The sequence below is a fragment of the Siniperca chuatsi genome, linkage group LG17, assembly GCF_020085105.1.
Source record: "Siniperca chuatsi isolate FFG_IHB_CAS linkage group LG17, ASM2008510v1, whole genome shotgun sequence".
Taxonomy (NCBI): Eukaryota; Metazoa; Chordata; class Actinopteri; order Centrarchiformes; family Sinipercidae; genus Siniperca; species Siniperca chuatsi.
The window spans coordinates 6,099,835-6,113,845 of record NC_058058.1 but is presented as its reverse complement, the minus strand read 5'-3'; the positions used below and the strand labels follow the sequence as shown (position 1 = coordinate 6,113,845).

The following is a 14,011-nucleotide window of genomic DNA, read 5'->3' as shown; positions in this document are numbered from 1 at the left end:
GTTATGGGTGACGACGTGTTTGGATGGGTATTTGGTTTGGGGGATGAATTTTTTTGACAGTTATAAAGACATTAAATGATACACGAATTCCTCTTATCCATCTGTGCAGAGTTTCCCACCAGCAAGCTGGAGATGACAGCAGTGGCAGACATTTTTGACAGAGACGGAGACGGTTACATCGACTACTACGAGTTTGTTGCTGCTCTGCACCCCAACAAGGACGCCTACAGACCCACCACTGACGCTGATAAGATAGAGGATGAGGTACGAAAAATCAAAAGAAAAATACATGGAAGTAAATTGCGCTTACAAAGAAGCAAATATGAAGTTATGAAGATGTGTATGGTGCGATGAGTATTCATACAATGAGCTACCAGCCACAGGTGAACCAGCTGGCTATTGGACAGGCCCAGTAATGAGCAGTAATGTGCATGTTAGCAGTCTGAATGCATCCATTAACATGTTGTTCGTTGTTGTGCAGGTGACTCGGCAGGTGGCCCAGTGTAAATGTGCCAAGAGGTTCCAAGTGGAGCAGATAGGAGAGAACAAATATCGGGTAAGTTCAGCTCACTCTTTGGTTCACTTCAACACAGACTATATAGAATAACTTACAAACTGTAATGTATACTGTAAGGATACTGTAAAAGAGGAAATGTCAATGTTCATTGCATTAATTGATTTCTAATTGTTAACAGACCTGGGTCAAAGGGGATTTGCAAATAATCATTGGCAATTTTTTTCTTCATGCTTAGATTAGCAGACAAGTAATGTCAAATGCAACAGGTCAATTTAAGGTAGTTTGCTGTGATTGACACTTAAGTCAACCGTACCTGCAGTACATGACATTAAAGTCTAGAGTCAGATTTGTTCTGACAGCTCCTTGTTGCTAAAATTGAATTCCTTATCAATACTATATCAAATAAACAAGTTACTATTTAGTCAATAGTTCTGCTTTACTTGTAATTAGTCAGTGTGAAGCTATGCAAACCAAATACTTTCCAAGAATAAACACTGTCATATTGGACAGGGAAAAAAAATTAAATTCCTAGGAGTTATTTTGCAAACACTGTTTGACCCAGTTCTGATTTATGGACAGTTTATTTTTAACTGGCTGTCTCTTCACTTGTCCAGCAGGCACCAATTAACTTCTTAACATAACTTCACAGCATTTCTCTTGTGTGTCCATCTCACATCATGATCTCATGGTGTATTTTTAAGCAACTAATTGTCTGTATCATAACATATCATTACATGTCATGATAACATTGATATAACGTGTTAATAACATCTCACAGTCCTCCAGGATTGTAAGCTGAGCCTTCTTTGTCATCACCAATAATAAACATTAATAAAACCATGTAAACATGACCGCATAGACACACACTGGGCTGCTGGGTATGAAAGAGGTAGAGCTCTAGCTGATTAACTAGCACTGCTATCAGGTGGTGTTCAAACAAAGCAGGTTAGAAGTTTTATTCAAACTTAACTGTGAAAGAAACCTGTAATACCAAATAAACCAGACACAGAGGTAATTTGGAGTCGGGAACGATGCTCATATTTAGCAACTTGTTCATGTTTTCTTCACTACTGTCGAATAATCTAACTACTTTTGCGTCCTTTGCCTGATTATGAAGAGACTAAATTTAAGACACAATATGGTAGACATACTGTATGTTTAAGCCTACAAAAATGATGTTAAGACCTTGTTGGCCAAAAAAAGAGGGTTCAGGCCTTTTATTTTATAGGATTCTGAAAGTCGTTTAAAACCTTCAGGAGCTACAGTGATTTTAATGGATCCCCCAGCAGTCTGTGTGTATATATGCAGCATTTTACAGCAGCAATAAATCCAGTTTTGACAGTTTTCCACAGCACTTACTGGATCGCCCATCACTACCACCGCTACAGTATGTGTGTCCACTCCATCATTATCCACTGGGTAATGATATCCAGTGTTGACTGTAGGACACTGAGGATACTAATAGTGCACCAGTTTGTTTTTTGTCACATTGGTTGTCTGTCTTGTGTTGTGCTTTTGGTCATGTTTGTGTCTGGCTTCACTTTTCTTTACTATCACTGTCTTTACCTCCATCTTACTGTCATCAGCTGGTAGTCTTAAAAAGCATTTTTACAGCTCTGTCATAACATCCACAGGCATTCATGTCCACTGCATCTTTTTGCTTACACAACTAATTCTTAGCTCAAATAACAAAAATACACAATGAAATTTAGCAGTTTTTAGAAGATCTTGTACACAAATAAATGGTATCCATTCATACATTACAAACCTCCGTCATCAGTACATGTTGTTTCACTCTTGCTCTGTTTCTTTCTCCTTGTGTTCCTGTGCTCCGTGTCTACTGGATTTATTATAGTTCTTCCTCGGAAACCAGGTAAAGTGACTTCCGCTGCTGTGATTGGATGTGTGAAATCTGCTTCCTGATTCCCCACCAATGGAGTGCTGTCCTTTCTGTTTTCATTTCCCACACTTACAAAAACTTGTTTTTTTGTTGCTATAATTCCATATTAAATAATGATTGAAGAAAAGAAAGAAAGAAGAAGCACTCCATTGTGGCTTTGCAACGTGTAAGCAGGTTTCAGCCTCCAGTTATGTTCCTGCTGTGATTTGTTTGGTGTTGAGAGTGACAAATTGCACAATGTGAAGCAGGCGACAGTGACATGGCTGAAGTGGTAATTAGTGGTTAGGTGATATATAGTGTGCTTTGGACTGAAGCTGGGAAGCAAATCAAGCTGCTTGGAGAGAGATCCAGAAAATCTCTTCTTTGCTGGTATCGCTTTGCTGGGCGGTTTGAACAATTTCTGAGAACTTGACTGAATATAGAGATACCAGTGATTTCTACTGTAAATGATAACGCTTAGATTTGGGTGGCTGGGAATCAGCAGATTGACTCTTTATTTCTGTCAGTGCATGGTTTTTCTGGCGTTGCATGGAGTAGAACAGATCACCTGTTCAGATTTGGTTCTTGGGCTGCGCTGTGATGCTGTGAATCATTTAAAATTCATCAATCAATATATCAACTATTATTTTACTCACTGACTTTGTCTCCTTCTTTTTCTGATTCTCTCACTCTCTTCTCTCTCTTTGTCAATTCTTCTTCTCACCTTTTTTCTCACTTTTCCTTCCGTTCCATCTGCCCATTCTACTTTTTCTACTCATTTCATCTTTTCCCTCGTTCTCCTTTCTTCTGTTTTCTACTCTGTTGACTTATCTCTTGCCCTCTTTTCTCCTTATTTCTCTTTGTCCCTTTCTCCTTTATTTTTTTTATCTCCTCAGTTCGGCGACTCTCAGCAGCTGCGTCTGGTGAGGATTTTGCGCAGCACGGTGATGGTGAGAGTCGGAGGTGGTTGGATGGCTCTGGACGAGTTCCTGGTCAAAAATGATCCATGCAGAGGTGAGTGATGTTTACTCTCTCTCTCTCTCTCTCTCTCTCTCTCTCTCTCTCTCTCTCACACCAACACACACACGCACACACAGCCTTGAGTCATCTCTCTATCAAACACACAAGTACAGAACACACACATATAATCATACCTTCTTTCTCCTCCTCTGTCTCCATTTCTTTCACTCACATGCATTTACTAGAGCCTGACCGATTTTTTTTTTAACAGCTCTTCAGCTGTACTGTCAAATTTTTAATAAAAGGCAAAAATGTTCCAAAAATTGTCTTAAAAAAAAAACAAAAACACTGACATCAATCTTAACAGTACTTTTTAAACAGTAAACTTCAATAGAAATTAAATTAGACTATAAACCGCAACATACTGAATTAAAGAGAAACTAAAATAAGTATCAAATGTGTAATATCATATGTATAAAAATGCAGCCTATAAAACTATACAGAACAATAATAAATATTAAGTAGTGCGTGGTGTGACTATTAAAATAACCCGTCACCAATGACTAAATCATCTTTATTAATTTCTCCTTAATTTACTAGTTCCCTTGTTATCCTTATCTTTGACATTTTTGCACTGCAATTTCACGTCACTTATCAGCCATCATAAACACCAATACTGATATCTGCGATAAGCTAGAATTGGCCAATATCAAACCCCCGGTATCAACGCTGGGCTGTAGGGCGATTTTGGTGTAGTAGCCACAGTTGGATTGGCCCAGAAAGTCTTGTTTTTCCATACATGAACACTCAGAAATTACTGTATTATTACATTTTAAAACCAAAACATTAGTAACATATTCAAGCACATTCACATGTGCAGGGAGTCACTGACTTCCCGCGTCAGGCTCTATGGGCAATTTTAATTGGAATGTATGGGGCGCCATCTTGGAAGGCGGATATCGGTCAGACATCAGATAATATCGGTCAGGCTCTAACAGTAACACAAACACACTCTCACACCACTCTTTACGAAAGCAAACACACCTCCAAAGGTGCCTCCTTGACATACTTACACCACCAAGTTAGTGACAACATACAGATCGAAGGAGTAAAGTGAATGAAAACAACGAAACTGACTCAAGTTTGTCAAGTTGTCTGTCAGCAGGTGATGCAGTGAAATGCTGCCTCGTCTCACTTCTCTCTCCAGTGTTTCTTTCCAGTGCCGTCTCCATCTCTTATTCCTAAAATCTCTCTGTTCCCTCCGAGCCCGTCCTCTGTCAGTCCTCAAGGAGTTCATCATCTTATCTTGTCACATGTTTATTTCTGTATATGCACGGCCGAGTCTCTCTCTCTCCTTGGTCTGTGTCCTGTCCTATTTTTTTATTTATTTTATTCTCTTTTAAATAAAACGGTAGTATTGCATGGTGCATGGTCCTCAGTTCTCTCCCTCTTCTTCCCCCTCTCTTTCTCCCTCCCTCCCTTTTTCTCTTTCCCCAGTGCAACATCCAGGACTTAAGATTCTCCGGTCCGATTCCAGTAGCTCCATCTCATCTCGTATAGGTTGGACTTCTCCTCTATCTCTTACGCTTTCACTCTCTCCTAACTGCCTGTCTTTTCTCCGCCCCGTCTGTTTTGGTAACTTTCTTTTTCTATCTCTCCTGGACTCTCTCTTCCAGATTTCTTCTCTTTTCACTTCTTCCTCTGTGTTGTTGTTTGTTTTCTTGTTCTCTCCCATTATCTTCTTCTTTTCTTCTTCTTTGGTTTGTTGGTTTGGCCTTGTTGCTGTGCCTTGCTGACTGTGATCACCTGACTAACGTTATGTCTCCCCACTGTTCTGCTCTTCCTCTCTCATGAACTCCCCCACCCCGGCTGCTGCCACTCACACAAGCTCTGATATCCTGACCTGTTTTTTTAAACACTTTTCAGGGGTCACTGACACTCGTCCGGACCCCCATTGGTCAGCTGTGTGTGTGTGTGTTTATGGTCTGAGTGAGTGTGTCGATGATTATGGCATTGAAGGAGTAATGTTTGACGGATTCATTTAACTCCAAAAACAGTGCCTGTGTGTGTGCATGAGTGTGTTTAGTTCGAGTCCATGAAGTGATGTGTGTGAGACTTTTTTCATTCCACCACGAACATGCTGTTATTTCACATTGTCTCTTGTGTCTCTTAGTGACAGTCACTCCTGGCTATTTCTGCTCCCGAGGTATCTACACTTCCTCTCTCTGCTCCACTGTCACTCCATCTCTTTCACTCTCCATCCATCCGTCCGTCCATCCAGCTGTCAGTCTCCATCTTTAACCTCAGCTGTCCTCTGTGTGTCTATATATGTGTGCGTGTGTGTCTGCGTGTGTCTGTGCGTGTGCGTGTGTGTGCGTGTGTGTGTGTACCGTTTCTAACTGTGGTCAGGTTTGTGTGTTTAGGCATTGATGTCAGTCTTGTGTGTGTGCCACATGTTTGCGTCATGCTTTCCTCACTCACAACGAAGCAGGATTTGGCCAACCCCTGGTCTTGTTATTTTATTTTATTAGATTTTAAGTTTTTTTAGTTTTTTTATTATGAATTCAAGATGGGCGAATTTTACAAGGCGAGCTAATAAAAGAAAGGGTGGAGATGCTCCGAAGAAAAAGAAGACATAACGTGACTTTAGAACTAACTAAAATATTGTCGTGTTTTCATGTTACAATGAACACTGCTTACATATGCATCTTCTTTTTTTAGTTAGTTTTCTAGTTTAAGCCCAAATTTAAAAAAAGTAAAAATTCTTATACATGCTTCACCAAATCTGTGTAACTTAAGTGTAAAGAGGGGTGAGTGTCTAAGACCTGGGCGTGGCCAGCCTGGGTTTCTAATAACGCTGGCTTCCAACACGGCTCCTTTAAATGTGATGGCTGGTTGGTGGGAGACACAATTACAGGGTGCACCTGGCTGGCTAGCGTTGAGGGGGGATGTAATTGCAGGGTGCACCCGTTTAATTGACTGGCCTTGCTGTTCAGTTGCTAGGGACGATGGCCGTGAGGCTAGGAGTTGCACTGCTGCTACAGCTAGCTGTAGCCCTCTTCTCCTCCCTCTTTCTCTTCTTTTTTGACTCTTTTTTACTCTGTTTTTCACTTCTTTCAGTTTGTTTCTCTTCCTCTCTCAATCTGTCTGTCCTGTCTCTCTTCTCTGGTACTTTTGTGTATTTTTTTGTTCCTTTTTCAAACTTTCTGTTATACTCAGTCTCTCTCTCTCTCTCTCTCTCTCTCTCTCTCTCTCTCTCTCTCTCTCTCTCTCTTTGTGGCTGGCTTCTCCAGGCTTGTTGTTGTCTGCTGGGGCTGCTGCACTACTTTCTGTCCGAGAATGCTGCTGAGTGTCTTTTGAAGAAGGGAGAAACCCTGAATCTCTGGGCTCTCTCCCGCTAAGCATAAACCAGGCATGACCTCCACATATATTTATACACTTATTGTGTATACACAGCAGAGCCAAGATGCTCCTTCGCAGCACAAAGTGAAAATGAATTCAACTGGAAGAACAAGAGAAGAGAGGCTGTGCTTTTGCTTCCACCAACCCTCAGATGTTTTTAAGCAAATACGCAATGAAAGTGTGTGCGTCACTGTGTGTGGCATTTTTCACAAAACTGGAGACACTTGCCATTGCCTAAAGGAATAGTTTGACATTTTGAGAAATACGCTTACAGAGAGCCGAAGTCATGACGTCCCATCTGGGCTAACCTATGTTCCACGAGCTTCTGTAACTCAATGCAATCTCTCATTCAGAATTTCTTTCATCGGTCTTGAAGCGTGAAAATGACGCATGTTCCTGAGGTGTACTTTCCATACTCTAAGACAAACTGGCATCCATGATGGCAGAAATTAAAACCTTCATAATTTTAACAAAGTAAACAACGATTCCTTAATGAGCACAGAAAAAAACTACAGCTCCCATGATAATGTACCAATGTAGTGCTTACTCTTTTTTAGTTGTAATTAATGCTGTCTAAAAACGTTCACAGCGCTCTCTCCTCTGTCCTGCTGTTACAGACGTGTCTGAGCTAGCCATGAACCCTGGACTCGACCAAGTCTAGGAATGGTGAAAAGGCAGCTAAAAAACAGAAATATTGAATAAACAATATTAGATTCTTATTTAAAAAAATAATAATAATAATTATACTACCATCCTTATCTAAACATATGAAGTGAGCCACACAACAAACTGTTGAGAAAGACTCCAAAGCTAGATATTTAGTTATTAGCGTTGTTACAAATGTCAATAAGAGTTTGAATGAGGTTTGAACCCGGAAGTTCCAATTTCACTCTCTGTTTGATTTCTTTTGCCGAGAATTAGATGAGAAGATATATATCTCTAGATATCAATCTCATGTCTGTCCGTTCTACACGAAGAGCTTAGCTTAGCACAAGACAAGAATCAGAGGTAACCAGCTAGCGTGGCTCTGTCAGCACCTCTAAAGCTCACTAATTAACACATTATATCTTGTTTGTTTAATTTGCAACAACCAAAGTGAAAAAGTGACCAGTTGTGGTTTTACGAGGGGTTATGTGCTGGGCTATTTCTTGGCCAGTCGCAGTTACTACCTGTTAGTGAGCTTAGATTCTCAGCTGGAAAACGAATAAGTGTATTTCCCAAAATGTTGAATTATTCCTTTAAAGATATAATCAGCACTCTGTTAACAGCCTTTTATCTCTCTCTTGTTGAGAAAATAATCTCTCTAGTGCAGAAAGTGTTTTCTCTGGCCGTGAACAAGGAAATATGTGAAATGAGAACAGTGAGCTGTGGTCTTGGTTGATGAATTTGTCTGCAGCGATGACAGTGTGTCTCCAAAACGTGTCCAGAAATATGGACGACCTGCTGACTTTCGTTGCGTATCGAATTGATTAATTTATTCCAACTTTTGCACTCAAACCAAACACGCTCACTCACCTCTCCCTTAAAAAAAAACTTGACTAAAGTGCACTCACGACTTCCTGAACCCCTAAACCCCACCCCTCCAAACACCCGCTCTGCTCACGTGCACTCTCAAATGAAACATGCACGGACTCTGATGTCTGCAGCCAAGGAAGCACTGACTCTCTCCCTCACTCTGCTCGTTGCCCCTGCCGCCCCCTGCTGGAGGAAAGCTGTGAGCCGACACAAACAAACCAACTGCTTTATCTTTTCTCTCTCTGTTTCTCTTCAGCTCGTGGTCGAACCAACCTGGAGTTGAGGGAGAAGTTCATCCTTCCTGAAGGAGCGTCTCAGGGTCTGGCTGCCTTCCGCTCCCGGGGTCGACGCTCCAAACCGGGCTCCCGCAACGCCTCGCCCACCCGCTCCTCCTCCTCGGCCTCCCACAGCGGCGCTTCCCTCCCCTCTGCTCCCTCCACCCCCGCCACACCAACAGCCTCCGCATCATCCAGGGTAAGAGCTGACGTCAGTATTTTAAGTCTGATTTCAACAGGTTTTAGAGTTGAGACAAGATTCATTTTAGTGACCTAAAACGGAGTGATATTTCTAAAATCCAGTTATTTTAGGTTTATTTCAGTTTCATCATTCATGTCCACTCATTACATTACATTAATGACAGAACAGGAAGAATCATAGCAACACAACAAAACAAACCGTCACTATATTTAATAGGATAAAGGATAAATAACTTTGGTTTGAAATTCGTCTTGAATTTTATACCAGCTATGATTTAAAAGAACAATCTCAAATTTGGATTACCTTGTGTTCACACTGAGATAAAACAAAGAAGACAACATAGTTAAAGACAAATCCAACAAAATCAAAGAAAATGAAACCGAACACTTTACACAGCATTATTTAATACTGAGACAAAACACGATTGTGCAGATTAAATAAACACAACAGAAAAAATTAAAGATCGTTCGAACTATCTTCCATCAGTTTATCAAATTCATCATTCAGTCGCATTAAAAAGGAACTCCACCGATTTCACACATCAGAGTCTGTTTAGAGGTCTTTGGGAGTCCTACTGCATATGTATACAGACGGAGCTGCGTGAAGTTTGATGTCAAAAAGAAACATCATCATTGTCAGGACAAACACTCATAGCCCATTGTTATCGGTCAACCAGACTACGCGTAGTCATTAGTATTGTTGTCGTTGTCTGATGTTAGTGATGTTTTTCATTTGTCAGCACTGTTTGTCATCTGATTACTGTGTGAAAGCATTACTATTAGTGTTAAGTTTGTGTGTGTGTGTGAGAGAGACTGACTGAATGAATGCACACTGGTGACTTTGTGTGTGTGTATGGGTTTATGTTACACATTGTTCAGTTGTTGTCATCCTCCTGTTGTTGTTCAAATCACCACATCCTTAACTGTGAAATTTTATTTTTTGTTCTTTGTTTTGTCTTTCATCTTTTTGCCTTTTCCCTTCGTTCCTGTCATTGAAACCCCGCTAACCTGGCTTCAAAAATGTCCTTCCTGCATTGTTGGGTTCTCTGTAAAAAAAACAAAACAAAAAAACAATTTAATCATCTGCTCTTACACAAAAATACACTGCGCTGAACTTCCTCGCTATCCAACCGCTCCTTCCCTTCCCTCCATAACTCCCTCCCTCCTTCATTTGCTTCTGTCTTTTGCTGCTTTGCTCTCCTTCTCCTCCACCCTTCCTTCCTTCCTTCTTTCCTTCCTTGCCTCCTTCCCTTCCTCCCTTCAGTCCTCCCATACTCACTCGCGTGACTATGCCAAGCCCTGGCTGGCACACAGTAAAACTCCAACGCCAACCAAGTGCCACTGCTGCCCAGATCTCGGTCACAGCCACCCCACTCCTGGGCACGAGGTAACACACTCACCCCACCCACCCACCTCCCTGTCCCACCCGATCCCACCCTACTGAACGCGCTAATGCACTAACGCACACTCCCGGGTGCTCACACACATACACTTTTGCTGCTGTGAAACTTTTAAACTGCAGTTTCAGTGGTTTTCATGTTTGAATTAAAGACTACATCATGTCCTAAGGGTTGTGAACAAACTAAAACCTGAAAAATGACATTTTAAAGATCAAATAGTTGATGAAATTATTTGAGTTGTTGCCAGAAAATGTATTGGCAATAATCTTATTATATAATCGATTAATCATTTAAATAATTATAATTGATATTTTTATAATAACAATGTATCAGATGACATTGTGAATGGGGTCACTCGTAGTGATGAACCTACAGAGAATTATCACTTCTCAATTAATTTGCTGCTTGTCTTTGTCTTATGTCAGAGTGAACTGAATATGCAGTTTTCACTATTTTATACAACTAATGATTAATCAAGAGGATAATCAGAAGATTAATCAATAATAAAAATAATCATTAGTTGCAGCCCTCTTTATTCTTTTATGTAGTTTTTATAAAACAAATTAATATAACACAAACCTTCACCACCTCATAATTTGTAGAAAGTTGTGTGATACAAGTCTCTCTGTCTATAGTTTTCATTTGTTGTTAGATATTTGTTTGTAGGTCTGTTGTGTCCATGTGTATGTGATGTGCTGTTTGTTTAGGAGTAATATGATCATGTGGTGTTTAAACTACTGGTGTGTATCTAATGTGATGCACATCAGTAACATGAGTTCACCTCCACGGTCCAGTTATCCTCAGCTGATGTCTCCTCTGTGCTCCTGCAGGGGGCGGCGTCGGGGTCCAAACTAAAGAGGCCGACGTTCCACTCGAGTCGAGGGTCGCTGACCGGAGAGAACGGAGGAACAACACACTCCAGCAAACCATCACGAACTGGTGAGACTACGGTCACATTTGTACTGTAGAACCATTATATGTTAATTGAATGATTGAAGGTCAGTGGAAAGGAATCGCCAAACTTATTACTTAAGTCAAATTTCATGGCAATCCATCTAATAGTTGTCTAGACATTTCACTTAAAACCATAAATGGGAACCGTATGGCCGCGAGAACATTTTGTGCCAATCTATCGAGTATGTTGAGATCTGGTATATGTGACAACTTTGGCTCTCTGGTTACGCTAGATAAAAAGTCAGGGGTTCACCAAAATTAATAGGATTCATCCTCTGGGGACCATGAATGTCTGTTCAAAATTTCATGACAAATCATCTGATGGTGAGATATTTCAGTCTGGACCAACTTTACCATCCATAAATCCCCTGCTGCTAGCGTGGCTAAAAAATATGTTACAAAAACTTTAAACCTAAATGTGATGCATTAGAAACGAAGGCTCTGCTTTTGACAAAACCAAAATATATTTTGCACTTTTAAACTCTTTTCTCTTCTCGCCGTTCCGTCTTCCTGGCAGATCCGAAGCGAGGGGCATCCACAGCCAGCGGTCCAACCAGCCGAGCCGGCAGCCGGACGGGCAGCAGAGCCAGCAGTCGGCGCGGCAGTGATGCCTCAGACGCATCAGAGCTACAGGACGCTCGCTCTGTCTGCTCTGACGCCTCGGACACCCCACGACGACCCGGGGCCAAACCCTCCAAGATTCCCACCATCTCCAAAAAGGCCCCCAGCCCAAAGACCCCGGGGTCTGCGAGAAAATAACACCACAGAGAAACTGGAGCAGAACCGTTACACCTCCGTTTCACAGAGGGTGGACTGCTATCAACGGCCATTTTGGGTGTACCAACTCTTCAATCTGAAGTCCATCCGTAGGGCTTGTGTAGAATTTGTGCACTGACTGACATTTTCCAGGGGAAAGAAGGAGATGGATAGGATGAGTGAATCTCCTTCTCACTCTTTCCCCAGTCTCATAAATGGACTGAAAACAAGAGGAGAAGAGTTCTGGTCTGGCAGTCCCAGGCCAGAGTCTGTGGGGTCGAAACCGACTTTTCCCCTTTAAGAAGCGACCCCATTTTGCCTTCCAGTCTCCTGCTTCGTCTTTCAACAAGTACCCCACCAGCGTGGAACCGAATACCAACGGACTTGACATAATGCTGCCTTACTTTGTGTTACACTCTTCTGTCCCGATCAGACAGAGCAACAGAGAGTCTTTAAACTGCTTTATACCACACTGACACACAAATACACACATTTTAACACAGAGGCGGGGTAGGGAGTGGGACACACCACCACCACGGCTACAAAAACAAAAAAGAAGCTCAAATGACATTCAGGAAACAAAAAGAAAGAATTGTGGGTTATTATTTTGGCTTGTGGGCCAGATGCCTCAACGATGAGTTAAAAAAGAAAATATGAAACGACTGCCATGTCGCTTCCTCCTGACTGGTTGGCGAGAAAAAGAGTCACCTCAGCAGATCTGCAGAAGCAGACAGCAGTTCAGGAGGCGGGAAACGCTGTCCGACACACACACCGGCTAACCTCGGACTCAGAGGATCGGTGGTGGTGACGGTGCTGCTGCAGCTGAGGGCAAACACTCACACACTCAAACACCGCAGAGCAGACTCCTCCCGACCGCTGGAACGTTAAGATCAGCCTTGTGTGTGCATTTCAGCAAAGGGCGGTGTGGTTTTGTCACATGCCGACGTAACAATCCAACACACAAAAATCACAAACTGGCAATAGAAAGGACTATTTTTATGGTGACACACTCAACTAACAGCACATTACTGACAATATACGACATGTGTAACCTAACCCGATGTTAATGACCGTGTTTGCAGAGTTCGACAACCAGCATGCACTAATTGTCTCTTCCTCTGCAGTTCCACCTTAATGTCTACACTGTGTTGCCCTTAGCAACCCAGCAGCACGCACACTCTCACACACACAAGGTGGTGTGTATCATGTGTGTCATTGTTACAGGAAATGATATGAGGTCACTGACTTGAGTCACTGTATGCAAAAATTTTAATTTGCGAATGTCATTTTGTTTTTCTTCCCGTTGTTTTCTGGTTAATTTATAATCCAGTTGTACTTTTGTTATCTAGCTTGAAAGAAAAATCTATTTATTTTTCAGTTTCATGTCATATCACCATTCTCGGAGAGTGATTTAGTATTATGGTTAAAGAAATTGTGATTTTTGTACCAAGGAAATGTCCGCTCCGCTCTTTGACATTATTTGTGTGTAAAGTGTGTTTCTACTTCATTGTAACATTACATTATTCACTAGGTCACTGATTCTAGTGGCAGCCTTGTTTGTTAATTTTTCTCTTTGCTAATGACTACAATTCCCAGACCATGACCAAAGGGGTTTGCCCTTCATGTGTAGAGAGAACTACAAATATGAATGACATGAGACCTGGGCAGAGTGGACCAATGAGAGCGGGTTTCCTCCCTCGTGTCCCTCCCCAGCGTCTCTTCTTCTAGGCTTTTTTTCAAATGTCCTGTCGTTGATGGGGCCGAGTTGTCTCTGTGTTATCTCAGTGTAAGAGATGAAGTTTATGGAAAAACTAATGAAATTACATTAAGAAAGAAGACATCTTAAGGTGATTTTTATTTATTTATTGTCTCTCTGAGGGGATTCGGTGCGCAGGAGACGAGTCCACCACCTTTTGATGCTGTGCTACTCTCAGTGTGATAATGAGAACATGGAGGGAGGGAGCGATGTTACTAGGAGTCAATTGTGTAAAAGTAAAACAAAAAACTAAAATTATAAACAATTTTTTTGTTCTGTTTTTGTATTAAAAAAATATGCTTGCAGTAAAACTATCTCTTGTCTTTGATTTGTTTGCTTTATTTATGGATTTGTGCTGTGTGTAAACTTGGTAGAGCTGAAATGATTAGTCAGTTA

General features: G+C 41.4%; 1 protein-coding gene across 28 annotated transcripts in view; it reads left to right on the top strand.

Annotated features, from left to right (window-relative positions):
- macf1a (microtubule actin crosslinking factor 1a) overlaps window positions 1–13,929 on the top strand; it is a 240,425-nt gene extending 226,496 nt beyond the window's left edge. For 13 of the 28 annotated variants that reach the window (XM_044171868.1, XM_044171870.1, XM_044171871.1 and 10 more), the window contains 10 exons: window positions 110–264; window positions 482–556; window positions 2,373–2,390; window positions 3,293–3,410; window positions 4,854–4,916; window positions 5,530–5,562; window positions 8,530–8,747; window positions 10,014–10,136; window positions 10,980–11,088; window positions 11,621–13,929. In XM_044171868.1, the coding sequence (XP_044027803.1) occupies window positions 110–264; window positions 482–556; window positions 2,373–2,390; window positions 3,293–3,410; window positions 4,854–4,916; window positions 5,530–5,562; window positions 8,530–8,747; window positions 10,014–10,136; window positions 10,980–11,088; window positions 11,621–11,862 (1,154 nt within the window). In that variant the 3' untranslated portion in view covers window positions 11,863–13,929. The remainder of the gene's footprint in view (window positions 1–109; window positions 265–481; window positions 557–2,372; window positions 2,391–3,292; window positions 3,411–4,853; window positions 4,917–5,529; window positions 5,563–8,529; window positions 8,748–10,013; window positions 10,137–10,979; window positions 11,089–11,620) is intronic. The other 15 variants (XM_044171882.1, XM_044171877.1, XM_044171859.1 and 12 more) reach the window with 7 other exon arrangements.
- Window positions 13,930–14,011: the final 82 nt, after the last annotated feature.